General features: G+C 44.3%; 1 protein-coding gene across 1 annotated transcript; it reads right to left on the reverse strand.

Annotated features, from left to right (window-relative positions):
- Positions 1-52: 52 nt before the first annotated feature.
- Positions 53-27,748, reverse strand: DEGS1 (delta 4-desaturase, sphingolipid 1). The gene is made up of 3 exons (XM_060246031.1): positions 27,554-27,748; positions 13,107-13,849; positions 53-1,120 (listed from the first exon to the last, which is right to left on the reverse strand). The coding sequence occupies exons 1-3, from the start codon at positions 27,633-27,635 to the stop codon at positions 974-976; spliced, it is 972 nt and encodes a 323-aa protein (XP_060102014.1). The 5' UTR covers positions 27,636-27,748; the 3' UTR covers positions 53-973.

Genomic DNA, 27,748 nt, shown 5'->3' on the forward strand with positions numbered 1-27,748 from the left:
ACCACATTTCCAGTAAAAACTTCCCATACAAAAACTTCACACTTGGTATTAATGACGTTTTAAATAAACTTCTTTATTGAAGTACATGACATGCTCTTTTTCAGGAAAGTAGATATTAGACAGCCTCACTACTGCTGCTTACAAAACTGATCTTCATTATATTATTCAACTACCTAACTTACTCGAGCCAAGGAAGCATAAAGCATTAGAACAGTGGAACTGCATTCTACCATATAGTTTCTAAACTCAATGTCAACCAGCTTCTGAGCTGTCCTCACATGATGCAACTGTTACACAGTTCATTAGCACTTATTAGCATCCCCACCCTACAAAAGAAGAGTATGTTGTTCAGAATGGAAATTTGAATTTGGAGCTAGAGATTCATACAAAACAGGTTGACAGATCCGTGCTCTACAGTTACAGAAACACTAGCATACTTCGAATGGGAACTGCTCCTCTTTTACAGCAGCAGTTGTAATGAAACTTGTTACTAATTTTAGAACTTGGATTAACCAAACTGAGGAATTGCAGCCAAGCATTCTGTTTAACAATTTAAAACAATATTTACCACTTAAATTTTTAATAGCTTAGAATGTTAAGCTTTGTTAGCAAAATTTGTCGCCTATTAAAGAGTCTGTTAGTAGTAAATATAACCCAAAAAGTACATGTGTTTCCTGTATGATTAAAGGTTTAAAGAAAAAAAAACTGCTACTAACACATTATGTAACATTAATACTAACATTATGCACAAAACACTGATATTTTCAGTTCTTTCAATTACACCAGTAAAGGCAGGACAATTGTACGGAATGCTAGTTCTGGCAATATTTTAATCTTTCTTTTGTTCTAGAATGTACCAATATATATATATATTTGGAAGTAAATCGAGATACCAACAAATAAATCTGTAAAGAGTGATGCATTACTACCAACGTCTATATTCATGGTGTTTGTAAAGGTTTTTTTAGCCAGTTCAGTCCAGTTTCACTTGACCCTTTAAGTGCCTTTTCACACGTGAGTAGGGGCTGATAGTATCATCCATCACAAAATCATAAAGTACTTTTATCCAGGATTTATACTGTGGTAGGTTGTCATAGTATTCAGAAGCCATTTCCTTTAGCTGCAATAAAAAGAAAAAAAAGAATTATTCATTCCTAGCATACCCATACCCATATCCATGTTCAGGTTCTCTTCTACCTGTCCAATGCCCTTTTTGCAGCAGGCTGCTTACCTGCCCTTTTATTTAGTAGGCTTATATTACACCCTTTCCCATAAATGGGCTCAGGGCAGATCATAACATAAGCTAACAACAATAAAAACCTACAACTCAGAGCTAAAAAGCAATGCATTTAAAGATCTCATCTGTGGAAAGGGGGTTTGGGTGTATCCTTTATCCTATTTCTTTCCCCTGGCTGGCTCCTTCTCCACCTGGAGCCAAGATGGATCTGGCTTCTTTGGCCACTTCCCTGACTTTTTAAAGGCCACTTAGAGAATAATCAGGTCTACCACAGCTTTCTGGCTCTCACAGGAGGCTGTCTCCCCAAGAGCTAGAGACCTGATTTCATAGAATCAGAGTTGAAAGGGACCTCCAGGGTCATCTAGTCCAACCCCATGCACAATGCAGGAAACTCACAATACCTCCCCCTAAATTCATAGGATCTTCATTTGTCAGTAGTCCACCTCATACTTCCCTAACCTGATCCCTTCCTTCCCTGTTTTAACCCCATAATCATCCTGATTCCTTGTTCAGCTGAACCACATCTGTGTTGCGGCCAACAGGGTTCCTAACATGGTCAGAATACTCCCACCTAGCCAGTAACTATCTGGACTTCTTGGGGGAGGTGAAAGACAGGTTGCTTACCTGTAACTGTAGATCTTCAAGTGGTCATCTGTGCATTCACTCATGGGATATAGGGCTTGCGTTGATCCCCGAATCAGTACCTAAAAAGCCCAGGATTTTTTCGCACTCGGCACCAGTGATCATGCACAGGCATCCCAGTACGCATGCTCACCGGAGCTAGCGCAAGGATCCCGCCAGTTCCTTCTTGACCACTGGAAGCCCCTAACACAGGGAGATCGTCAGCAGTGGAGAAGGAGGGCAGGTAGTGTGAATGCACAGATGACCACTTGAAGATCTACAGTTACAGGTAAGCAACCTGTCTATCTTCTTCGTGGTCTCTGTGCTTCACACTCATGGGAGATTAGCAAGCAAGACATACCTGGAGGCGGGAAGACGGTCAACAAGATGAGACAGCTTGCAGCACTGCAGCTCCCAGACAAGTCCTCTTCTGAGCATGCACATCCAGAGCGTAGTGCTTCATGAAAGCATGCGGAGAGGACCAGGTGGCGGCCTTGCACACGTCCGTCAGGGAAACGCCTTTCAGGAATGCTACCGATGTCGCCATTGCTCTATTAGAGTGTCCATGAATGGGCCCAGGCAACGGCTTCTTTGCCAGTAAGTAGTACAGTTTAATAGTCTCAGTGAGACACTTCGAAAGCCGCTGAGATGAAATTCTGGAGCCCAACTTAGGAGCAGCATAAGAACAAAAAGATGCTGGTCCTGGCAAAAACTCTTAGAACGACTCAAGTAAAACAATAATGCACGCTTAACGTCCAAAGCGTGCCACCGATGTTCCTCATCCGAGGAAGGCGTGGGATAAAACGTGGGTAACCAAGTTAAGGTGAAACTGGGAAACCACCTTGGGAAGAAAAGAAACATCAGGAGCCAACGACACTCCAGACTCCTGAAAAACTAGATATGGGTAGTCACAATGCATAGCCAGGAGCTCCCCTACACGGTGTGCCGATGTGATTGGTACCAAAAAGGCAGTCTTCCAGGACAGAAGCTGTAGAGAACATGTTGCAACTCGTTCGAAGGGACGCCGAGTCAATCTATCCAACACTAAAGTCAAGTCCCACAACTGTGGAGGTGATCTTGACGGAGGATGCAATCTGAGCAGACCTTTTAGAAACCTCTTCGAATGAGGGTTCGCAAAAACTGAATGCCCCTCAACAGACTCATGGTATGCTGACATTGCTGACAAAAAAACTTTAACCGAAGAAAAGGAAAGTCCAGCATCCACCAAAGATAACAAAAAATCAAAAATCACCGATAGACCCACCTGTTGGGGTGAGACTGTGGGGTCAGCCAGAAACTGAGGAAACTTCCCCCACTTCCTGTCGTAGGAAGCATGGGTAGACAACTTTCTACTATTTAGAAAGAAGTGTTGGACTCTGCTGGAGAATTCACAGGGTCGATGAACCACGCCGTCGATTTCAGATGAGGCATGTTGTGATGGAACACATGACCGTCCTGGGCCGACAGAAGGTCCGGCTCCGCCGGAAACAGATAAAAAACCCCCCTCGCTAGTTGAAGCAAGATCGGGAACCAGTTCTGCCGAGGCCCCACGGTGTCACTAGAATGCAACACGGCCATTCTCTTGCAATTTTGTTGGCAACTCTTGTCGGCAGAGGCGGAAACAGATATAGGAACCGATCGTTCCATGGGAACATCAGGCCGTTTCCCAATGACTCTGGATCCATGCCCCCCCTGGAACAGAACAGAGGACACTTCCGATTCCTGGCTGTGGCAAACACATCCACCTGAGGATACCCCCAGAGTTGGAACACAGGTTGAAGGAAACGCCACTGCAACTTTCACTTGTGTGGAGATGCTGCTCCTTTGCTCAATGAGTCTGCCTGCAGATTGAGCACCCCCAGAAGGTGCGCAGACTTTACGTAGATGCCCTGCTCCAGACACTCCATCTACAGTTCTATCGCTAGTGCACAGAGCCGTCGAGAGACTGTCCCGCCCTGCCTGTTGATGTAACAAAGGGCTGTGGTATTGTCCATCAACAGTGCCACCGCCTTCCCTCCTACTAAGGGACAGAAAGACCGAAGGGCAAAATGAATTGCCAACAGTTCCAGAAAGTTTATGTGGCAACAAGTCAATTGTGGAGGCCAAGGGCCCCACACACAGAGAGAGTCCATGTGAGCATCCCAACCCCACAAAGACACATCTGTGGTGATCGTAACTGTAGTTACAGGTAGATGGAAGGGAGCTCCTTGACAGATGTTGTCTTTGGATTTCCACCATTGCAGAGTCTGGAGGATCAAGGCTGGAATTGTGAACCTCTTCCGAGGTGAGTCCCATAAAGGCCGAATCTGTCTGAGAAACCCAGCTGAAGACCTCTCATTCTCAATTTTGCGAACAGCAGCACGCTTGTAGTCACCACCGTCAGTCCCAGTATCTGCTGCAGCTGCTGTGCCCCATTTCCATCTTTGGAAAAGATGGATGGGATTGATAATGTCCATCGCTCTCTGCTGAGGCAGAAAGGCGCGGTGAAGGCAAGGCCCCTATAAACTGAACGGTCCGTGATGGTGTAAGATGAGACTTTGTCAGGTTGACCTGCAGACCTCAGGTGTGAAGAAGACAAAGAGTAGTTGCAATATGGCCGGATAGACGTTCTTCCGACTCCGCCACAAAGAGCAAGTCGTTGATGTATGGAAAGACTACTATGCCTTGCAGCCGGAGATGTGCGACTACAACATTCATCATTGGGGAGGGACGGTGGCTCAGTGGTAGAGCATCTGCTTGGTAAGCAGAAGGTCCCAGGTTCAATCCCAGGCATCTCCAACTAAAAGGGTCCAGGCAATATAGGTGTGAAAAACCTCCGCTTGAGACCCTGGAGAGCCGCTGCCAGTCTGAGTAGACAATACTGACTTTGATGGACCAAGAGTCTGATTCAGTATAAGGCAGCTTCATATGTTCATCATCTTGGTGAACACCCTTGGTGCAGTGCACAGGCCGAATGGAAGGGCTTTGTACTGGAAATGGTTGGAACCTATTGCAAAACGAAGGAAATGCCTGTACGCAGGATGGATGCTGACGTGAAAATAGGCATCCTTGAGATCCAACGTTGCCATCCAATCCCCTTAGTTGATGAAGGGAAGGATTGTTTGCAGAGTGGACATCCTGAATTTCTGGTACACGACAAACTTGTTCAGATTCCGAAGGTCCATAAGTGGTCTTAATCCCCCATCCCGTTTGGGGACCAGGAAATAATGAGAATAGAACCCCCTCCCCCCATTCTGGCCTCTAATGGGACCGGTTCTATTGCTTGTTTCTGCAAGAGGTTGCTCACCTCCGCCAGCAGAGGTGGGGAAGGGTGTGTGGTGACAATCACTGACTGAGTCGGAATCTGAACGAAGTCTATTTGTATCCTTCTGCTATGATGGAAAGAGCCCACCTGTCTGTGGAGATGGACTCCCAAGCCGGAAGGTATTGACGAAGGCGGATAAGAGATGAATGAGGGGCAGCAATGCATGCTACAGAAAAGTCAAAGGCCCTGCTTCTGTGGGCGGGCACCCTTAGATTTGCCAGTGGTTTGAGATGCAGAAGCAAACCTGTTCTTGTTATTTCCCCTATAGGAAGACCTACTCTCTGGCTGCGAAGAGCGAGGTCTCCACGGCTGGTTGGGGGAGAATTTCTGGTAGGACCTCTTGGGCCAAGATTTATGCCATTACTTCGGCTTGCCAGCCCTAGAGGAAGCCGGGACACCCAGATTTCTTGAGGTCTTTATGCTTTTGTCCATCTCTTGGAGGACGCTGTCAGTGGTTGAACTGAAAAGACCCTCACCTTCGAAAGGCAGGTCTTCTACAAAGGCCCTGGTGTCAGGCTGAAGAGCTGTAGACCTTAGCCAAGAGTGATGACGCAGGGAGACGGCAGAAGTGATGGTTTTGGCCGATACGTCCACCATGTGCTTTGCTGCAGCCAGTTGTTGCTTGGCCACAGCAAAGACCTCCTTTTGTAGCTTCTTAAAAGACGATCGTTTCTCCTCGCTCAAATTAGACAATAGCAGTGTGAGCTGCTCCCAAATAGAGTATTGGTAGCGAGCCATGCACATGGCATAATTAGAGACCTTCACTTCCAATGCTCCAGCTGAATAAAATTTCCTGCCCGCATTGTCTAATTTCTTGCCCTCTTTGTCAGGTGGGGAAGAATGGGTCTTGTGCACCTTGGATGACGAGGAGACCACCACCGAGTTGGGCTTGGGATGGGCGAACAAAAACTCAGTAGCAGCCTCTTGGACCCGATACATATGGTCCAGTCTCCGGGAAGAAATAGGTGTAGATGCCAGTTTTGCCCAGGGCTCCTTCACCGCCTGGAGGATAACTTTAGTTACAGGAAGGGCCACAGCCGTCGATGTGTCTCTCTGCATTATATCGAAGACCGTGTCATCGACGACTGGCTGCGGTTGAACTACTGTGAGGGAGAGGGAGTGTGCCATCCGCTTCACCAGGTTCCCATAAGACTTCAGATCTTCCGATGGAGATATGGGAAGGTCCTCAGCAATATGCGACTCTGGCGAAGGTTTTACTGCCCTGTCAGGATCATCGGTACCGACCTCAGAGTCCGATGACAAGAAGTCTCTTCTCACAGAGTGCTCGGAGAGTATCGGGGTCGAAGCTCGCTCAGATGACCGCAACGAAACCGACGAGCGCACCTGTACTTCCTCCGTCCTCTTTGCGTCTTTTGGGAGGGATCGACACCGATGGCAATGCTCGATGCCTGGAGTGACGTGAAATCCTTGAGAGATGAGGCTTCTGACCGCTGATCCAATTCGGGGAAATCACGTGGACTGGAGGATACCACTGGTATGGCGGGTACGGGTAACCGTAGGAGCAAGGCCACTGACATTGATCCCACAGCGGAAGTGACGGAAAACATCGAACCATAGCAGCTGGTTCAACCTCTCTTCGTCCCATAGTCTGTGCAAGAGGTGCCAGGGGTTCGTTCAGTGCCGAAGTATCGATCTCCGATATCAAACCACTGTTGCTCCGACGAAGCGATCCCGATGAGTGGGTGCACTGGGTCAGGTCTATCTCCTGCTCAGATCCCGACAGGCGGATCGGTTGCAAACCTCTGCTTCTCAACACTGAAGGACTCCTTGGACGTGGAGACGCCAGGATATTCCGGGGTAGAGCAGCTTGCGTCGATATCGAAGCATCCCAAGAAGGATTGCAGGAAAGTCTTGTTCTTTCGCTTCTCCTTTGACTTCTTCAGAAGGGACGATCAGGTCCCCGAATCATCCTGACGTTTCTTGGCCAGGGTTACCACTAACCATTCAGATGGTCGTTTCGTGGGTAGGTCTTGCTCGGTCAGCATATCGGTTTGTACCGGTGACGATGGATCAACCGATGTAACCATTGGGATCGGGGTGGCTTCCCCCATCGATACTGACGGGCCCGTTGCCATTTTCAGTGGACGAAGAGCCAATTCCACAAGTGCTGCTGATAGCCTTGCCGCCCGGTTTTTGCGGGTTTGCTTTGAGAAGCTCAAGCAATGCAGACATGAATCGACAGTGTCCCTCGCCCAGGCACAGTAAGCAGAGGGAGTGACCGTCAGGAGGTGCAATTTTGCTACCACACTTGCAGCAATGTTAAAAAAAAACCCAATGCCTTTTCATAGGCACTGGAACCCACACAGAACGATTTCTGAGGGAATGGGGGGGAAATAAAGCCCCAAGGAGCAAAGTCCAACAACAACAGTCTTTTTTTTAAACAACAATAACTATCTATAACTATTTAACTACTAACTAAGAAAAACAACAAACGGGCTATATTAACAAGAAAAATCCAAAGGAGTACAGTACCAACCGGAGCAAACGAAAGGAGATCCTCTCAACGCCATGGTCAAAATGGAACTGGTGGGATCCTCGCACTGGCTCCGGTGAGCATGTGTACTGGGACACCTGTGCATGCTCACTGGTGCCGCGCAAAAACATCCCGGGCTTTTTAGGTACCAATTCGGGGATCGGCACAGGCACTAAATCCCATGAGTGTGAAGCACAGAGACCACGAAGAAGATCTGAACAAACCTGATCACAAGTTATTCCAAGTACAGACTTTAAAAACAGCTGATTGTCTTTAACCTATTCCTCATAAGTCCCTTAAATTCATGGTTCTACCATCAATTGCAGTTATGGGGTATGCAGCTTATAGGGAGTAAGTTAAAACTTTCTCACTTACTTTAGATTTCTTCCACAGTCCCCCACTTTTTTTTCTTTTCTCCCTCCAGTCCTGTTTTTTCCTCCTTTTTTATCTTCTCTCCCCCCACCCCTGCTCCAGCGTTTAATTCTGCCTTTATCCTACAACTAATTATTTCACCATCCCCACAGTGTCTTCACATTCTTTCCACATACTGCCCATGCCCAACAAACCTCTACTACAGTCTGTATTTTCTACTTGGTCCCTCATACAGCCCCTCCCATCACTCCTCCTCCTATATTCCCTTTTTTATTCTGGGATAAATGTTTTTCTGCATACCTATGAATTTTCTGCCCTGATATTCAGAACCATCTCTCCCCTTTGTATCTGGGTCAACTGTACAGATTTCATTAGCCACACAGTGGACCCCTTCATTATGAGATATAATGATGTACATGATTAGACATTATTTCAATTTCCAAAGCATCAAATATTTAACAAGACATTTCAGTAAATTAATCAAGAGTCTCTTGTGTGGATAAAGAATCAGATAAGTATGCCACCTATAGATTTCTCTAACATACCCTGTAAAAAATATCATTTTAGAGCTACCAAGCAATACAGTCAGAGTACCCCTTCCAAAATGGCACTCTGATGTACTGGGATGCAGAATTAGCATTTTGGTAGGAAGGACTGTAACAGACACACTCCAGTACCTTTTTCTATATAAGATACCCCTCAATGGGTCCCCAAAAGCAATTTGTGAATAAGGATGCAAGAAAGCAGAGCCTGAGGGGCTACTAAAAATAGTGATGGGCTATAAAGCACAGCCAGAACATGGAGCAATAAGGAAGAGAAACACTGACATATTGTAGAATTATGAACAGCACTGTGAGAAAGCAGACCAGATTATGAAGTGGCTGCTCTCCCAGCTTTGCTGGCCTTTAAATGCTAGCTGCTTAATATAGCACACCAACTCAGACAGTCCCTAACTTTCTAAGTAGGCAACAAGCTGGGCAAAATAGCAAGAGTCTGCATCTTTGTCTACCAGGGGAGCAAAATGTTTAGGAACATAAGCTGTCTCAAACAAGCTACTTAACTCATTGACTGACTTCAGGACAGCCCCTCTCTGCAACAGAACATAGCGACCTTACAAGGCTGCCAAGAATTAAGAACATAAGAAAAGTCATGTTGTATCAGGCCAATGGTCCATCCAGTCCAACATTCTGCATCACACAGTGGCCAATTGCCATCAGGAGGTCCACCATTGGGACCAGAACTTCAGAAGCCCTCCCACTGTTGCCCCCCAAGCACCAAGAACACAGAGCATCCCTACCCCAGACAGAGTGCTCCCACTTATACCTCCTATTCACTCCAGACAGAGTGTTCCATCTATGCCTCCTGGATAATAGCCACTGATAGACTGTTCCATATGTTCATCTAATCTCCTCTTGAAAACTGTCTATACTTGTAGTTGCCACCACTTTCTGTGGTAGTGAATTCCACATATTACTCCTCTTTGGGTGAAGAAGTATTTCCTTTTATTAGAAGTATTACTGCTCATTAATTTCATTGAGTGCCCAGGAGTTCTTGTATTGTGAGAAAGGGAGAAAAGTACTTCTTTCTCTAATTTCCCTATCCCATGCGTCATTTTGTAAACCTCTATCATGTCACCCCTCAGTCACGTTTCTGTAAGCTAAACAGCCCTAACCAGAGGGAAAGTGTTCCACACCCTTAATTGTTTTAGTTGCTCTTTTCTGTGCTCTTCCATTGGTAAATTGAGTACCTAGCTTGCTGGGGGGTGGGGAGAAGTGTAGATGACTGGGGAAGGCAGTGGCAAACCACCCAATTAAAAATCTGCCATGAAAATGTCATGATGCAACGTCACCCCAGAGTCGGAAATGATTGGTGCTTGTCTAGGGGACTGTCTTTACCTTTTAAACCAGAACTATACACAGTATTCCAAATTAGGCCATACTATCAATTTATACAGGGGCATTATGATACTGGTTGATTTATTTTAATTTCCCTTCCTAATAATCCCCAGCATAGCATTTGCCTTTTTTTATTGCAGTTGCATACTGAGCTAACATTTTCAGTGAGTTATCTACAACAGCTTCAAGATCTCTATCCTGGTTGGTCAATTCAGACCCCATCAACATGTATTTATAATTAGGATTTTTAGCCCCAATGTGCATTACTTTGCACTTGCCTGCATTGAATCTAATTTGCCACATTCTCACTTGCCCAGTCTTGACGGATTCCTCTGAAGTGCCTGACAATTCTCCCTGGTTCTCATCACCCTGAAATATTTAGCGTCATCCACGAACTTAAGCCACTTCACTGCCTACTTTCAACTCCAAATCATTAATGGATAAGTTAAAAAGCACCTGCCCTAGTACCAAGCCCTGCTGTGCCCCACTGTTTACAACCTTCCACTGTGAAAACTATCCATTTATACTCAGTCTCTGTTTCCTGTTAATTAACCAGTTTTAAATCCACAGGAGAATTTATCCTCTTATCCTATGACTACTGAGTTTACTTAGGAGCCTTTGTTGAGGAACTTTATCAACAGCTTCCTGGAAGTCTGTGCTGATTTTTCCTCAATAGTTTTTGTTCATCAATGTGTCTATTAATTCTATCTTTAATAACAGATTTCACCAATTTACCAAGTATCGACGTTAGACTGACCAGACTGCAATTCCCTGCATCACCTCTGGAATCTTTTTAAAGATGGGGTTACATTAGCTACCTTCCAGTCTTCAAGAATGGAGGCAGATTTTAATGATAGATTGCATATTTTTGTCAGGAGATCAGAACTCTTGGATGTTTTCCATCTGGGCCTGGTGCTTTGTCAGTTTTTAATTTGTCCATCAGTTGTAGGGCCTCCTCTCATCACATCAATCTGACTCAGGTCTTTCAGCATCCCTCCCAAAATTGGCAATTCTGTGGTGGGCAAGCACCTCTCATCTTCAATAGTGAAGACAGAGGCAAAAAATGTGTTCAGCTTCTCTGCCATTTCCCTATTATTCTTTAGCAATCCTTTTACTCCTTGGTCATCCAAGAGCACCACCACCTCCTTGCACATTTTCTGCTACTAACATATTTGAAAAAAAATTTGGTCTTATGTTTTTTGCAATATGTTCCTCATAGCCCCTTTTTGCCTGACTGATCACCGACTTGCATTTTATTTGCCATAACCTGTGCTCCCTTTTATTTACCTCACTTGGACTAACCTTGCCTTCCATGGCTTAAAGGAACCCTTCTTACCTTTTACTGCTGCCATTATTTTGTTCATTAACTATGCAGGACTTTTTAATACCTATTTGTACCTTTCCTAAACCATGGTATACATTTTATCTGAACTTCTAAAATTATAGTTTTAAATAGTTTCCAAATTCCCCAAAGGGATTTGACCCTCCTTACCTCTCCTTTCAGTTTCTTCTTCATAATCCCCCTCATTTCAAAGAAGTTACCCTTCTAAAGTTTAATTTGGTTGTGCTGGTCTTTTTGGGCAATTCCCTATTTACATATATGATGTTGAATGTAATAACATTATGGTTATGTTCCCAACCAGTTATATCACACTAACATCTCTTACTAAGTCATAACTTTATGGTCACTGTTCTCAACTAGCGCTATCACACTAACATCTCTCACTAAGTCTTGGGTATTACTTAGGACCAAGTCCAGGACTGCCTCTCCCAATAGGTTATGTACCATGTGCTCCATGGCACAGTCACTGAGAGTATCCAGAAACCCAAACTTTTTCTCCTGACTTGAAAACATATTGACCCAATCAATGTGGGTAGTTAAAATCACCTATTAGAAGACCTATTATGACAATTTCATCTAGCTGCTTTCCTTAATTCTTTTGCTATTTTTAAATCATTCTCTAAACTATATCCAGTGGTTAAACTTCCAGAGTTAAATTTCCTTTTGGGTGCACTATTTCCATCCATAGCATTTCAGTAAGAGAATCTATTTCTCTTACCATCTCCATCTTACTGGAGTGTATACTGTCTCTAATGTTCAGAGCTACTCCAACTCCAACCTTTCCCTCTCTATCTTTTCAATATAATTTATATCCAGGAATCATTGTATCCCACTGATAATCCTCATCCCACCAAGTTTCTGAAATGCCCATAATGTCTAGGTTCTTGTCTGACACTAAGCAACCCAGCTTCCCCATTTTGCCTCGGACACTTCTAGCATTTGCATATAAACATCTATTAACTTCCCAGACATGTTAGGCCTACAACATTCTTCCTGTGGCCTCTAGACCTTGCTAGACAGTCAATATTGTTTGTTACCTGCCCTGACCTGGATAGCCCAGGCAAGCCTGATCGCATCAGATCTCAGAAGCTAAGCAGGGTCAACGCTAGTTAATACTTGGATGAGAGACCTCCTTGAAATACCAAGTTGGGAGGACAGGGGTAGGCTTTATTCAGCCACCTCTCTAAATATCCTCCAGGCACCCAGTAAGGGTCAGTCACTAGAGGTCGACATGACTTCCAGGTGCAGGTGCGCACACATACACACAAATTGTTTGTTACCTGACCTCACAAAAAAAGGGCAATACCGTTATCAGCCAACCACTTAAGTTGTCATTTCTGTGACACAAGATGTCCCTTGTGACATGGCACTAGGAACAAAGTGCACAAAATGTGGCCCATGTTTTGGAGCCCATGCTGACTCTTTCCCATCCTCATCTTCCCACTGGATCTCAGCAGGTATACATCAAGCTATTTCCCCAGGTAAACTATTCAGTACTCCTTTCAGTTGAAGAACCCTAAGTACTTCTTCATATCTAACTACCTACTAAAAGACTCTTGTATATGAAACAAAGGGAGAGATTTAGTCCATTAATGCTACACTTCTATACAAAGTAGTTTTTGTCTACATAGTCCACTGAACTCATAGGAATTTCCAAATAAACAGGCATAAAATAAGACTGTAGATCACTTAAATTCAGTCTTACTCTTCAGTCTAAAATCTACCTGTCCACAGAGAAGCAGCAAAATAGCAACAAGTTACCTGAGAGAAAGCAACATATTCTTTTCAGTGAGAAGAATAGCTAGCTGCAAGTATTCATTTACTAACTCTTTAGTACTTACCATTGGAAGGTGCTTTCCAGGAACATTAGGAAAGTCATGGTGTTCATTATGGTATCCAACATTGAATGTAAGCATATTAAGCGGTCCGTAGTAGGAATATGTTTCATACCCTTTCAAAAACATGTAATGTTCAGCAATGAAGTGTCCTGAAATAGGATGCACCCCCATCCCAAGCACAGATCCAGCAAGCATATAAAGGAGTGATTTTAATCCAAGGACATAGTATATTGCAACATCAAAAAGGAGCTGAACAAAGACATTGATGATTTCAAGTCGTGAGATTGGTTTGGGATTTATAGACAGAGGTCGAATGGCATAAAATAAGGGCTGAAGAATAATCCAAATGAGCTTTCTAAAACGGGTGCAGAAAAACCATCCTTCAAAGTCAGTAGGAATGTCCACATCAATTCCATTACCACCAAGATAACGATGATGATCCATGTGGTATCTCTTGAAAGACACTGAATATGGGAAGCCAAGAGGGAGATTCGCAAACATTCCAAACCACCGATTCCACAGAGGTTTAGCATTGCCAAAGGCACTATTGTGAGAGATTTCATGAACAGCTAGAGTCATAGAGTGACTGATACAGCTGTGGAATGCATATGACCAAAACAGAACCCATTTCCAATTCAAGTCTTTAACGAGATAAAAAGTAACTAGTTGTACAAACACCATCAGTACAACTATCCAAATCAAATTGTAATCTGGTTTCATCAAGGTTTTTATCTCTGGATGTTTACCTGTTGAGAGTAAAAGACAACAGTGAGACAAGTTCAAACGATTATCAACTGAGAAAAACCCTTTGCCGCTGGTCAGTGACCCATTTCTACATTTGAATTTTACTGCTACATGCTCTCAATTTTTATGGAAGTGAGTACAATTCTACAGACTAGCTAAAGCGTCACAAGAATGGACAAGAAACAATAATGTAGAAGCCATCAATCCTATATTTTAACATTTGAGTATTAACTGTAGTAACTGTTTTAATTTGGCTATACTTTATTATAAAATAAAATAAGGGAAGAGAGAGTAGTAGTAAGGTGGGAAAAGGAAGGAAAGGGTTTGAAAGTGGTAGAAGAGGAATAATGAGAGAAACAGTGGAAGCAAAAGAGGACCAAGCGGAAGCAAAAGAGGAAAGGAAACCATATTTAAGATAATAGGTCTTATTTGTTCACAACCATGAGCAAGGAGAGAGGCTGTCACACTCAGGGGCTCTGTTATCACCATATACTCCAGAGCTGTGTCTAACACTCAAATCCTGTTCTAGAACTGGCTTGCACTAACCCTGTGCAACTCTGGAACCACCTCAGAGCTCCTTTAAACACTAAGTAGGAGGCAGATCTTCCCCCCCACCCCAAATTCTATGCATGTTTCCTTGAAAGCATGTCCCATTAGAAACCAGTGCAGGCAACATCCAAGTAAACATAGACAGGAATGGGCTGGGGAAAGGGAAGGAAGCTTAGTACACTTCCTGATCCAGCCATGGCTCCAAGAGAGCAAATTGACCCTTCTGCCCACCCAAACCTCCCCCTCCCACCCCGTCGCCTTTCACATCCAACCCTTACTAATTTTAGCAAGGCTGCTATTAGAGCATCTGCATTTCTGTGCTCCACCTGCAAGAGTAAGCTAAATCCTGCTTCTTACACCTCCTACTAACTACTAAATCCCACTTCTTCCTCCACCTTCTACTAATGGGGGGGACAGTTAAACATCACAGCCAAGCTGGGGCTTGGCCAGAAGTGCGATGGTCACTGCCAGGGCAGCCTCAAGTGGGGCCACGGAACTGCAACTTCCCCCTACCTCCTTGGTCCCCCATCCAGGAAAGTTCCTCCCTGTAAAGAAGGTTGCCACTCCAAGAACCTGCTCAATTAAAGCTCTTCAACCTGTCTGCGGGCTATTTGCTGCACAAAAGAGTCTCCTCATTCAATTAAACAGACAGTCATCAAAGATTTCAGGTTTTCACGGCTGGTAACATCATTAGGGTTTGTAGAATCTTTTGGGCTCAAGTGCCATGCTCTACTGGAGAAAGTTTTCCTTCCAGATGTTTCGTTCTCAGCTGCGGAGAACATCCTCAGTGGCGTTGCAGCCAGAGCAGGCGCTCTGACCTTCTTGGCTTCCGGCTGCAACGCCACTGAGGATGTTCTCCGCAGCTGAGAACGAAACGTCTGGAAGGAAAACTTTCTCCAGTAGAACACGGCACTTGAGCCCGAAAGATTCTACAAACCCTAAACAGACAGTTCTTTTTTATTTAGAAGTTCCAAGAACCAAATGGAGGGAGAAGGGGAGGCAAGAAGTCAAATAACAGTATTAGTCAATGTAGATAAGGCCCTCAACAGTTATCAGTCAGTTCCAAGCCTTCAGATGGTTTCTTCACACAGGCTCCTGGGAGAGAGGGTTTCGATCAAGATAAGACTCTCACAGCTACTGGCTGTTGCTCCTAAATTCCACTGTGACTAACAGTTTGAGTCTCTCCCACCTCAAACCTGACTATTAAGCCACCCCAAGCTTAATATGCTTCAGTTGCCAACTCTATCCTGCAAGGGTGAAGATTCAAATTAACTTAACTTAGCCCCAGCTGTATGTGCTCCCACTTCGGGAGCCTGGCTGAGGAGCCAATGCAAGTTTCCGGGAACTAAGCAGGTTCCACTTTCACTTCTCAGGTTCAGGCCAACTTGGGCTCTGCTCTAGTTTCCTCCTGCCACTTTGCACGCCTCTCAGTGGCACAGGCAAGCTGCCAACAGCCCAGACCTGCTTCCCCTATACAAGCTAGGCCCCACTGAGGTGGGCAGTCCTGAGCATTCATGCAGCATGGCGGTAAGGGTGGACACACATGCAGCCTGCAGGAGCCCACCTCTCTGCCCAGATGCTGCCCTAGGCAACGGCCTACCTGGCCAATTCCCTAGCATCAACCCTGACTGCAATGCCTTCTGGGGCAGAACCAGAGTCCATTCTTACTTGAATATCAGCCTTAGCATCTTTAGAGAATATACTGAAAAGAACAGAAATTCTTATGTTTCCAACTACACCAAAATACTTTTTATTGAAAAGAAGTTCCACCAGACCTGATAGAGCTTATTTCTTTTTTAAAAAATGTACTTAAGCTTTGCAGCTACAACATAAATTTATCCTCCATGCCATTTTAAATGCCTTTGTTTAGGGATCTGCATCATCAGCATGATATAATAATTCTGCTTTTCAGCTAGTGCTACCATCACCTAGAGGATTACCATACGTTGTCACTGTGGAATCTGAGTCAGAGACTCAGGAGAACTCACTGTCAATCTCAGGAGAACTCACTGTCAATCTCAGGAGAACTCACTGTCCTCTGGCAAACAGAGATTCCTTTGCATGAGTTTCATCACAAAGAACCAATTCACATGTTACAATGTCCTTAAGGATGCCACAGGTCCTATCAATCAGATAAGCACCTAGAGTTTCGTGCTCAGAAATTAACTCCCAGGCACAAATGGGCCTGATTTGAAGATGACTGCAGATTTATACTCAGAGCAGCTTACAATATCCTATATGTGTGGGCGAACCTATGGCATGTGCATCAGAGAGGGCACTCAAAGCCCTCTGTGGGCACGTGTGCCGTCACCCCAGCATGACCGGATCTTTTTTCCCCTTCAAGTAAGTTCAAACCCTGCCCCCCCCCCCCCCGGCATCGAATGAACCTCCACCCAGCCCACAGAATCTCCAGTGGCCACCACGTGAGGGGTTGAAGCTGGCTACTACTGTGCCTGCGCCGCCCTGCGACACAAGGAGATGCCTAGGGGTCGGGGCAGCCACGTGCACACATAGGGTAGCAGCGACTGCACAGTGAAAGAGCACGTGCTGCTTGCCTGTCTGCATGCTGCCGTGCCTTCTGCCGCCAGGATCATTGTTTCGTTGTGCCCAGGTAAAGGGGAAGAGAGAAACCAGCGAGGAGGGAGGGCTCAAGCCTGCTCTAGGGGTGGCTGCGCCACTGGGGTTGAGTAACCCTCAATGCTGAACAATTTGCATTGAGAGCTACTCTAGAGGAGCCCTTTATGCAAACGCCTCCACCCCCCCCCCCCGGCCCCGAGAGCCAGTTTGGTGTAGTGGTTAAGTGTGTAGACTCTTACCTGGGAGAACTGGGTTTGATTCCCCACTCCTCCACTTGCACCTGCTGGAATGGCCTTGGGTTAGCCATAGCCAAGGTTGTCCTTGAAAGGGCAGCTGCTGTGAGAGCCCTCTCAGCCCCACCCACCTCACAGGGTGTCTGTTGTGGGGGGAGAAGATAAAGGAGATTGTAAGCTGCTCTGAGTCTCTGACTCAGAGAGAAGGGCAGGGTATAAATCTGCAATTCTTCTTCTTCTTCTCAACCTTCCCACAGCATAGAAGGCTGAGAGGGACCAGATCCCCCCCATCGAGATCTACCTTAGAGGAGCCCTCTATGCAAACGCCCACCCCCCCAACCTTCCCACAGCGTGGAAGGCTGAGAGGGGCCAGATTCCTCCGTCTGCATTGAGGGCTACTCTAGAGAAGCCCTCTAAGCAAATGCCGCCGTCCCTCAACCTAGTGCCATGTTGGCACTTTGTGATAAATAAGTGGGTTTTGGGTTGCAGTTTGGGCACTCGGTCTCTAAAAGGTTCGCCATCACTGTCCTATATCTTCTCCCCCCACAAAAGACACCCTGTGAGGTGGATGGGGCTGAGAGGGCTCTCACAGCAGCTGCCCTTTCAAGGACAACTCCTGCAATAGCTATGGCTAACCCAAGGCCATTCCAGCAGGTGCAAGCGGAGGATTGGGGAATCAAACCCGGTTCTCCCAGATAAGAGTCTGCACACTTAACCACTACAACAAACAGGCCCATAATGTATAATAAGAAAGATCTTACCATTTTCCAATCTGGAATGGGACCCAGGGAGCTTTTGTTTGCCCTTTTGGGGAAATGTATAGAATTATGGCAACACATGAATTTCCACATCTAAAGCAAGCAGCAATTTCCTGGAACCAGGTTAGTAAAACACAATGTAATTTTCAAATATGAGCTCACGAGCTGTATTTGTCATTTGTGTGCTTGTGGTAGTCCACAAAAGAGAAACATTAGGCCCAAGCTATCTCTAATTGCTGGGGAAGCCAAAATTTATATACACCTTCCAGCTCCACTTCCTCAATCTTCTGCAAAGAAAGAGCTGAAGCAGTCTGAGAACTATGAAGTTCTGCTCATTGCCGATACAGTAGGAGGATGAGCACTTAACAGCTATTATACATGAAACTAACACTCCATTTCATTTTAAAAAATAATTAAATCTGTTCTGTTGTTTCATGAATTACTAGCAACATTAGCTTTTTAAATTTGCCATTTTGCTGGGTGAGGTTTGTGATCAGTGTGATAACATAGGCAGAACAGTATTTTCTTGTACCTTCCTCTCATTAGTCTATATTATTTCTCAATCCAAAAAGGATCTTTCAGCCATTCTCCCCAAGCCTGAATCATGCAACCTTAAAATGCCAGCTACATTTCCTCCATCAAACCAGGCACTGACAGAAACAGGATGTGTCTAGGTCTCTGGACAGGATATACTGATCTGAACTGATGATCCAAAGAAAACCAAATATGCTTAGGAACAGATGCATTTTCCAACAGAAAACACAGAATCAAAAGCTGGTAGGTACACCCAATGGTTATCTAGTCCAACCCCTGCACAATGCAGGAAATTCATATCTACCTTGTCCAACTTCTACAGAGATCCTGCTCTATAACCCAGACGAAGTCAAAAATCCTTCAGAAACCCTGAGCCAAGGACTGGAGAAAAATTCCTTCTTGATCCCAAACTGGCAATCTGCATTATCCTGGGCATGTAAGAAAGGGACACAAGAGCTGAACACTGATTGTTTTTTTTTTAACATATATATTATTTATTGAACAGAACAAAAACCAGTCAACAAAAATACAAGACAACAGTACATAAATTTAAACAAACCTAACCTAACTTAAAACAAAACACATAAAGGAGCTTAAGGATTAACACAATATAAATACATCAAATACCATCTTTTCATTATTCACAAACTTTTACCCAGTCTTATAACGGCTTCCAAGTTTTATTGCATTTCTCTATATTTCCTTCTCTGAGTTTAATCGTTAGCATGTCCATTTCTGCTGTCTCATATAATTTTTGTATAAATTCCTCTTTCCCTGGCACCTGCTGGGATTTCCAATGTCTGGCATATATTAGTCTCGCCACAGTCACTATGTTTAATAATAATTTTCTGGTTGCATTCAGAATAGAGTTCTTACATATATTTAGCAAATACAATTCAGGCACATGTGGGATATTTACTTTTAAAAAAAATTTGGTCCATGTATAAATTTGAGCCCAAAATTTCTTAGCTTTTTCACATTGCCACCAACAGTGATATAAGGTTCCTTTTGTCTCATTACATTTCCAGCATTTATTCGATGCACGGGGATATATTTTCGCTAATTTCTCAGGTGTAAAATACCAGCGATATACCATCATATAAAGATTCTCTTTAAGTGCGGCCGATTTAGTTAGTTTAATATTTTCTTTCCAAATTTTCTCCCAATCCGTTAACTCTATATTATAACCAAAATCTTGCATCCATTTTACCCAACTTTCTTTAACTGTTTCATCTTGCATTCTTACCTCTAACAACCAACTATAGATTTTTCGAAATCAATTTCTGATCAGTATTTAAAATTAAGTTATCAAATTCATTTATTTTTTTTAACAAAACCTAGTTCTTTGTCAACTTTATATCTTGACTTGATTTGTAGTTTAGTCCACCAATCTAAACCACAATCCTCCAAATGCAAATCACCTTTGTCATCTAATAAGGAGTCATAACTAAGCTTATATTCCCATTGATAGAGGTTCGGATGAATAGATGCTTCCGCCGGTGATAACCATACCAGCGCATACTTGTAAAATTGTGATTTTACTTCTGTCCAGATGCTAAAAATTGATTTCCTTATTTCATGCCTGAAAAAATTATTGTTTCTTTGGGGAGGTTGATACCAGATATACGAGTGCCACCCCCTTATTAAATCTGCTCCCAATAGCAACAATCTCTTATTCTTTAATAGAAACCAGTCTTTGGCCCAAGATAGGACACATGCCTTGTAGTATAATTTCCAGTCCAGTAGAGCAAATCCCCCTCTTAATTTACTGTCCTGAAACACCTTCAATTTTATTCTTGGTCTCTTATTTTGCCATATAAACCTGCTTAATACTTTGTTCAATTGTTGAAAAAAACCTTCTGGAATTATAACCAGAATCATTTGGAATAAAAACAAAATTCTTGGCAATACATTCATTTTAATTGTAGCTATCCTTCCTAATAAAAAGATTTGTAAATCATTCCATCTGTCTAAATCTAATTTTATTTCCTTCATAATCTTGACAAAGTTATCCTCTTTCAATTTTTTCAGATCTGTTATCAAGTATATACCTAGGTACTTAACTTTTTTTCATATCTAAAGCCTGAACACTGATTCTTTTCCTCCTGCCTACCGTCTCACAATCTGCATAAATTCATAGTGAGTCATAGAATTAGCACTACTGTCAGATGGCCATCTAATCACTGCTTAAGAACCTCCGAAGAAGAAGAGACCACTGTCTCCTAAGAAAGCCTGTTCCACTGAAGAACTGCTCTGTCAGGAAGTTCTTCCCAATGTTTATCTGAAAACTTTGGTTTTAATTTCAACGTGTTGGTTCTGGTATGACATGGGCAACAGAAAGAACTCCACTCCACCCTCTATATGACAGCCCATCAAATACTTAAAAGTTGACTATTGTATCATTTCTCAACTGTCTCCTCTCCAAGTTAAACATACCCAAGCTCCTTCAATCTTTCCTTATAGGACCTGGTCTCACTCTCCAAACACCTCACCATCTTTGTTGCCCTCCTCTGGACATGCTTCAGCTTATGAACATCCTTCTAAAACTGTGGTGTCCAAAACTGAGTAGAGAACTCCAAGTGAGGTCTAATAAGAGCAAAGTGATAACTATCACTTTGTAAGATCTGGATACTATACTTCTGTTGATGCAACCCAAAATCTCATTTGTCTTTTTAGCTACTGCATCACACTGCTGACACATGTCTACTAAGATCCCTAGGTTCTTTTTGCATATACTACTACCAAAACAAATCTCCCCCATTCCCTAATAATGCAATTGATTTTTTTCTACTTAACTGCAGAACTTCATTTTTATCTCTGTTGAATTGCATTTTGTTAGTTTTAGCCCAGGTTTCTAGTGTGTTGAGCTCATCCTGAATCTTGATTCTGTCTTCTACTGCACTTGCTACTTCTCCCAATTTAGCACTATCTGCAAATTTAATGAGCAATCCCTGTATTCCTGCATCCAGATCATTTATAAAGATGATGAACAAATACAAGGCCAAAAAGTGATCCCTGAAGCACTCCACTTCTCACTGATTTCCGAAGAAGATGAGGAACAATTTATAAGCACCCTTTTGGAGTGACCTGTCAACCAGTTACAAATCCACCTAAGAACAGTAGGATCCAAACCACATTCTACCAACCTGTCAACAAGACTATCATGAGGAACCTTGCTATAATCAAGTTAAACTACATCCACAACATTCCCCTGATCCAACAGTAGTCATTATTTTTTAAAAATGAGAAGGTTCACACAACTTGTTCCTGAGGAACTCAATGCTCAAGGACTGATTGATTATTCTTTTGTTGTAATTATTTTTTGCCCTCTTGAAGATGGAGACATTTGCTCACCTCCCACCTTCTGGTACCTCTCCTGTTTTCCAAGAACTCTCGAAAACGGACAGAGGCTCCAAAATTATACAATTTTGACCATACTGACCATCTAGTCCAACCCCCTGCTCCATGCAGGATCAGACTAAAGCATCTCTGACAAATAATCATCCAGCTGCATTTTGAAGACTGCCAATGAAAGGGAGCTCACCACTATCCTAGGCAGCTTGTTCCACCTCTGAGCTACTCTGACTGTAATTTTTTTTCCCTAATATCCAGCCGGTACCTTTCTACTTGTAATTTGAGCCCATTGCTTCGGGACCTATCCTCAGCTGCTAAGTGGAACAGCTCCTTGCCCTCCTCTAAATGACAGCTTTCAAATATTTAAAGAGAGCTATACCAGCAAGTTCCTTTAGTACTCTCAGATGCAATTCATCTGGCCCTCAAGACTTAATTTTATTTAAAGAAACTGTTTATGTCCTTTACAGGACCAACCCTAAATCAGACTTTTCCCTGCAGCCACTGTGGCCGGACCTGCCTGTCCCGCATTGGTCTTGTCAGCCACCAGCGAGCCTGCAGCAAACGTGGACTATTGCACCCTTCTTAAATCTTCGTTCGCGAAGCCAAGCCGAGAGAGATGTCCTACCCTATGACTACCCTAGGCTGCAACTACCTTCTTTCACCATGTATTCTCTTTCTGCCAGGCTGAGCACCATTTCTCTTGCAAGAGATTGGGGCAAAGAATGAATCGAGCAATTCTGTCTTCATCACCTGCTAAAATTCCACTTTCTTCTCCCTGCAGAGGGCATACAACTGACTTGGTCTTTTTCTTGCGCCAAACATAATCAAAGAACATTTTTTGTCATGCTTGGCATTTTTCACTATAAGCACTGGTTATTTGTTTATCTTCATCTTTGGTTATATGGCCCTCCTTCCATTTTCTAAGTAAGTCTTTTTAAATTCTCAGATCTTTGGACAGGTCTTTATGGAATCACCTTGACTGTTTAGAAAACTTCGTATGGAAACTCCTGTTATTTCTTCTCATTGGAGAAGAGAGAGCCAGTTTGGTGTAGTGGTTAAGTGTGTGGATTCTTATCTGGGAGAACCAGTTTTGACTCCCCACTCCTCCACTTGCACCTGCTGGCATTGCCTTGGGTCAGCCATAGCTCTGGCAGAGGTTGTCCTTGAAAGGGCAGCTGCTGTGACAGCCCTCTCCAGCCCCACCCACCTCACAGGGTGTCTGTTGTTGAGGAGGTAGGTAAAGGAGATTGTGAGCCGCTCTGAGACTCTTCGGAGTGGAGGGCGGGATATAAATCCAATATCATCATCGGAATTGTATGTGATTGTATCTTCAGTATCATATTTTTAAGAAATTGCCATCCATCCTGAACTACCTTATCTTTGAGCATTTCTGATCATGAGATTCTACCAAGATTAACCTTTGACTTTATTAAAATTAGCTTTTCTAAAGTCCAACCTACATGTCTAATTATGTACAGCTTTTCCCTTCCCCAAGATCTTAAAATCCAAAATTACATGGTCACTACTACCAATGGTGCCCACTATTTTATTATAATGTTTTTAGGAATCTCGCCTTTGAAGTTCCACTGGTAATGAATTTCGTTGACAAACAACAGCAACCCACTGATGGACACTGAGAGACTATAACTCTATTGGGATTGTTTGCACTTATATAGGGGTTGTTTGCACTGTATATAATAATTCATTTTTTACACAAGCAAAGACAATTTCTTTTCTCCCTTTCATTTTGTGTACTTTCTGTAGTATCTTGCAGAAGTCTCTCCTCTTTTGTTGTTCTTCTTCCTAAGAGTGTATCATTCAAGTTCTCTGCTTGGCTTGGCGGTCTATAATAGACCCCCATCATAATATCACTACTTCTTACAATTTCTGTTTTTACCCAGACTCTCAAACTGACCTTCCATGCTCAGATTAATGTATTTCCTCATAAGTACATACATCCTTGGCACATGTGACTAACACTGTGGAACTGGGGGAAGATCCTTCAATTCTAAAAGAGACAGGAGATTCAGGTCTTACATCTGAAATTTTCAGCTAAACAGGGAACAACCCATATAAATCCCAACCCTTTCCCTCATGTTTTGCTTTCTCAATCTCTACTTCAGAGAATAAATGGAGTGGCAAAGACTCAGGCCCTGTCTCTGTATGCTCAAGAGAAGCAAAATCCCCTACCCCTTTCTGTGTGTTTTCTCTGAAGTAAATCCCATTTTGTTCAATGCAGCTTTCTTACAAAGCAATCCTATGTTCCCTCACCTTGTTGAGTACAGACTTAAGAACATAAGAAGAGCCCTGCTGGATCAGACCAACAGTCCAGAGGAGGGCGACAAAGATGGTGAGGGGTCTGGAGACAGAGTCCTATGAGAAAAGGTTGAAGGAGCTGGGGATGTTTGGCCTGGAGAGGAGGCAGCTGAGAGATGGTATGATCACCATATTCAAGTACTTGAAGGGCTGTCATATAGAGGATGGTGTGGGATTGTTTTCTGCAGCCCCAGAAAGTAGGACCAGAACTGAAATTAATAATAATAATAATTTTTAATTTATATCCCGCCCTCCCAGACCACCACGGCCCAGGCAAAGGACCTCTGTCTTCACTGGATTCAACTTCAACCTACTCAGCAAAGGACCTCTGTCTTCACTGGATTCAACTTCAACCTACTCAGCCAGTTTGGTGTAGTGGTTAAGTGTGCGGACTCTTATCTGGGAGAACCAGGTTTGATTCCCCACTCCACTTGCAGCTGCTGGAATGGCCTTGGGTCAGCCATAACTCTGGCAGAGGTTGCCCTTGAAAGGGCAGCTGCTGTGAGAGCCCTCTCCAGCCCCACCCACCTCACAGGGTGTCTGTTGTGGGGGAGGAAGGTAAAGGAGATTGTGAGCCGCTCTGAGACTCTTCAGAGTGGAGGGCGGGATATAAATCCAATATCATCTTCTTCTTCTTCTTCTAAGCCAACCTGCCACGGCTTGCAACGCCAGGTCCAGATTTTCAGGGACATCGTCAGTCCGGCCGTCCATCAATAGATAGAGCTGGGTGTCATCAGCGTACTGGTGGCAACCCAGCCCATATCTCTGGGCAATCTGGGCAAGGGGGCGAATGTAGATGTTAAACAACATCAGGGAGAGGACCGCCCCCTGAGGCACCCCACAATTAAGTAGGTGTCTTTGGGATAGTTCTCCCCCAATCGCCACCCTTTGCCCCCGACCATCAAGGAAAGAGGAAAGCCACTGCAAGGTCAGCCCCTGAATCCCTACGTTGGCAAGGTGGTGGGTCAGTAACCGGTGGTCGACTGTATCGAATGCAGCCGATAGGTCTAACAACAACAGTACTGCCGAACCACCTCGATCCAGATGCTGCTGGAGATCATCCATGAGGGCGACAAGCACTGTCTCAGTCTCATGGCCGGGGCGGAAGCCGGACTGGTATGGATCTTGGACGGAAGTGTCATCCAGAAAACTCTGCAACTGCAACGCCACTGCCCTCTAAATGATTTTGCCCCAAAAGGGTAAATTTGAGACCGGCCGGTAATGCGCCAATTCAGTCGGATCTGATGTAACCTTTTTCAGGAGGGGGCGGACCACAGCCTCTTTAAGAGGTGTTGGGAAAAGGCCCTCCGAGAGGGATCTATTTATGATGTCCCGTATAGGACATCTTAGCTCCCTCTGGCAAGCTTTAATTAGCCAGGAGGGGCATGGGTCCAGATCACAGGTTGTTGGACGTACAGTAGAGAGAATCAAAAGAGTTTCTGGCTCAACATTAGGAAGAACTTCCTGACCGTTAGAGCGATTCCTCAGTGGAACAGGCTTTCTCGGGAGGTGGTGGGCTCTCCTTCTTTGGAGGTTTTTAAACAGAGACTAGATGGTCATCTGACAGCAATGAAGATCCTGTGAATTTAGGGGAAGGTGTTTGTGAGTTTCCTGCATCGTGCGGGGGGTTGGACTAGATGACCCTGGAGGTCCCTTCCAAGTCTATGGTTCTAAGAACAGTCCATCTAGTTCAGCATCCTGTCTCACACAGTGCCCAATCAGTTCTTCTGGAGACAGCCAACAACATAGCGGCCGAGGTCTTCCCCTGATGATGCCTCCTGGCTCTGGGATTCAGAGGATGAGTGCCTCTGAATGTGGCAGTTCCCCTCAGTCACCAAGGCTAGTAGCCATTGACAGATTTATCCTTCATGAATCTATCTAATCCCTAGTATTTTGGAAGAGTGAAAACTCTCAACTGCATTAATAATTTCATAAACCTTTCCCCCTTGATCTCTTTTCTAAACTGAAAAGCCTCCATTTTCATAATCCTGAATAATTTGGTGTTATCTCATATTTGGCCACTAGATTACTCACCCCTAGTTCCAGATAATTTACTAAGAAAATAAGTAGTACTAGTCCCAATACGTATCCTTATGGGACCCCATTACTCCCTTCCATTGTGAGAATTGTCCACTGATTCCTGCTCTTTGCTTCCTGTCATTTAACCAGTTTTCAGTCCATAAAAACTGGTTAAAAAACGGGGAGGGACGGTGGCTCAGTGGTAGAGCATCTGCTTGGGAAGCAGAAGGTTCAATCCCTGGCATCTCCAAAAAAGGGTCCAGGCAAATAGGTGTGAAAAACCTCAGCTTGAGACCCTGGAGAGCCGCTGCCAGTCTGAGAAGACAATACTGACTTTGATGGACCAAGGGTCTGGTTCAGTATAAGGCAGCTTCATATGTTCATATGTTCAAAAAAACCATCCTTTTACCCAGAGACTCTCAAACTGACCTTCCTTGCTCAGATTAATGTACTTCCTTATAAGTACAACATACATCCCTGGCATATGCCACTGACATTGTGGAATACTGCTAAGTTTACTCAAGAGTCTTTGCTGAAGTACCTTATCAAATGCCTTTTGAAAGTCAAGGTGTACAATGTCTACCGGGTCACTCTTGTCTACATGCTTCTTCATTTTCTCAAAGAACACCAAAAGACTGGTGAGACAGGACTTGAGGGTCACCATCATACCAATAAGGTTGTGAACCAATATTCCAAATCTGCCAATTTTCCCAAGGGAACTGATTTCTGTACTCTGGAAATCAACTGTAATTCCAGGAGACCTCCAGGTTCCACTTGGAAGCTGGCAACTCTAGGCGCCATTGAGCTAGCACAAGTTCCACCCTTGTAATATGACTAATTCCCCGATTTAGTTCCATGTCTATTGCTACAGCCTGCAAAATGGATTATCAAGTGAATTTGCATTTTTCGTTCCAAAAACCTCCTGTCAGTAGCTGAGGGGAAAGCTACGACTATCAAGCTCACCCAACTCAGCTGCCCCAATGGCGTTGGAGAATATATCTGGAGGACAGAACAGCGTTTAACGAACGGATCGTCAACCAAATCCTTCTCACGTGTGACTCATGACGTCTCCACAGGCCCTCCTGTTCGCCCTCCTTCGTCTCGATAGTCAGGTGGGGCCTTGTTTCCCTTCACTTTCAATCAGCAACCGAAAAGCAGCCGCCGACTTTTAAAGAGAGCTGAGATATTTGGGAAGCCCACCCTGGAAGGAATCCCAAGAAAGATCCCGAGTGCTGCATCCCTCCCCGCTTCGCCTCCTTCAGTCAAGGCCCTGAGGGGGAAGGAAAAGAAAGCGAAGCGGACACACGAAAAGGACCGATACGGGGCGGGAGGAAGTGAAAGGGTAAGAGCACGCGCGCCAACTCACACAAGATCTCCTTTCGCCGGTCGGCGTGCGGCTGGTCCGTATAAACCCATTCGAAATCCTCACGAGCCACAACGTTCCCCATGGCTAAGGCGCTAGCTGCCTACTTCGCGGGACCACGCCTGGGTCTGTTGCGCGCTTTTCTTCTCTTCAGAGCCCCCGTTACCAAACTCCACCCTCTCCAGCCCAGCCGCCTCT

This window comes from Heteronotia binoei, chromosome 1 (assembly GCF_032191835.1).
Source record: "Heteronotia binoei isolate CCM8104 ecotype False Entrance Well chromosome 1, APGP_CSIRO_Hbin_v1, whole genome shotgun sequence".
Classification (NCBI taxonomy): Eukaryota; Metazoa; Chordata; class Lepidosauria; order Squamata; family Gekkonidae; genus Heteronotia; species Heteronotia binoei.

Coding starts and splice junctions, on each gene's coding strand:
- DEGS1 (XM_060246031.1), bottom strand. CDS start 27,635: ATGGGGAACGTTGTGGCTCGTGAGGATTTCGAATGGGTTTATACGGAC. Junction 13,850..27,553: donor CCGGCGAAAGGAGATCTTGT/GTGAGTTGGCGC, acceptor TACTCTCAACAG/GTAAACATCCAGAGATAAAA. Junction 1,121..13,106: donor CTGGAAAGCACCTTCCAATG/GTAAGTACTAAA, acceptor TTTTTATTGCAG/CTAAAGGAAATGGCTTCTGA.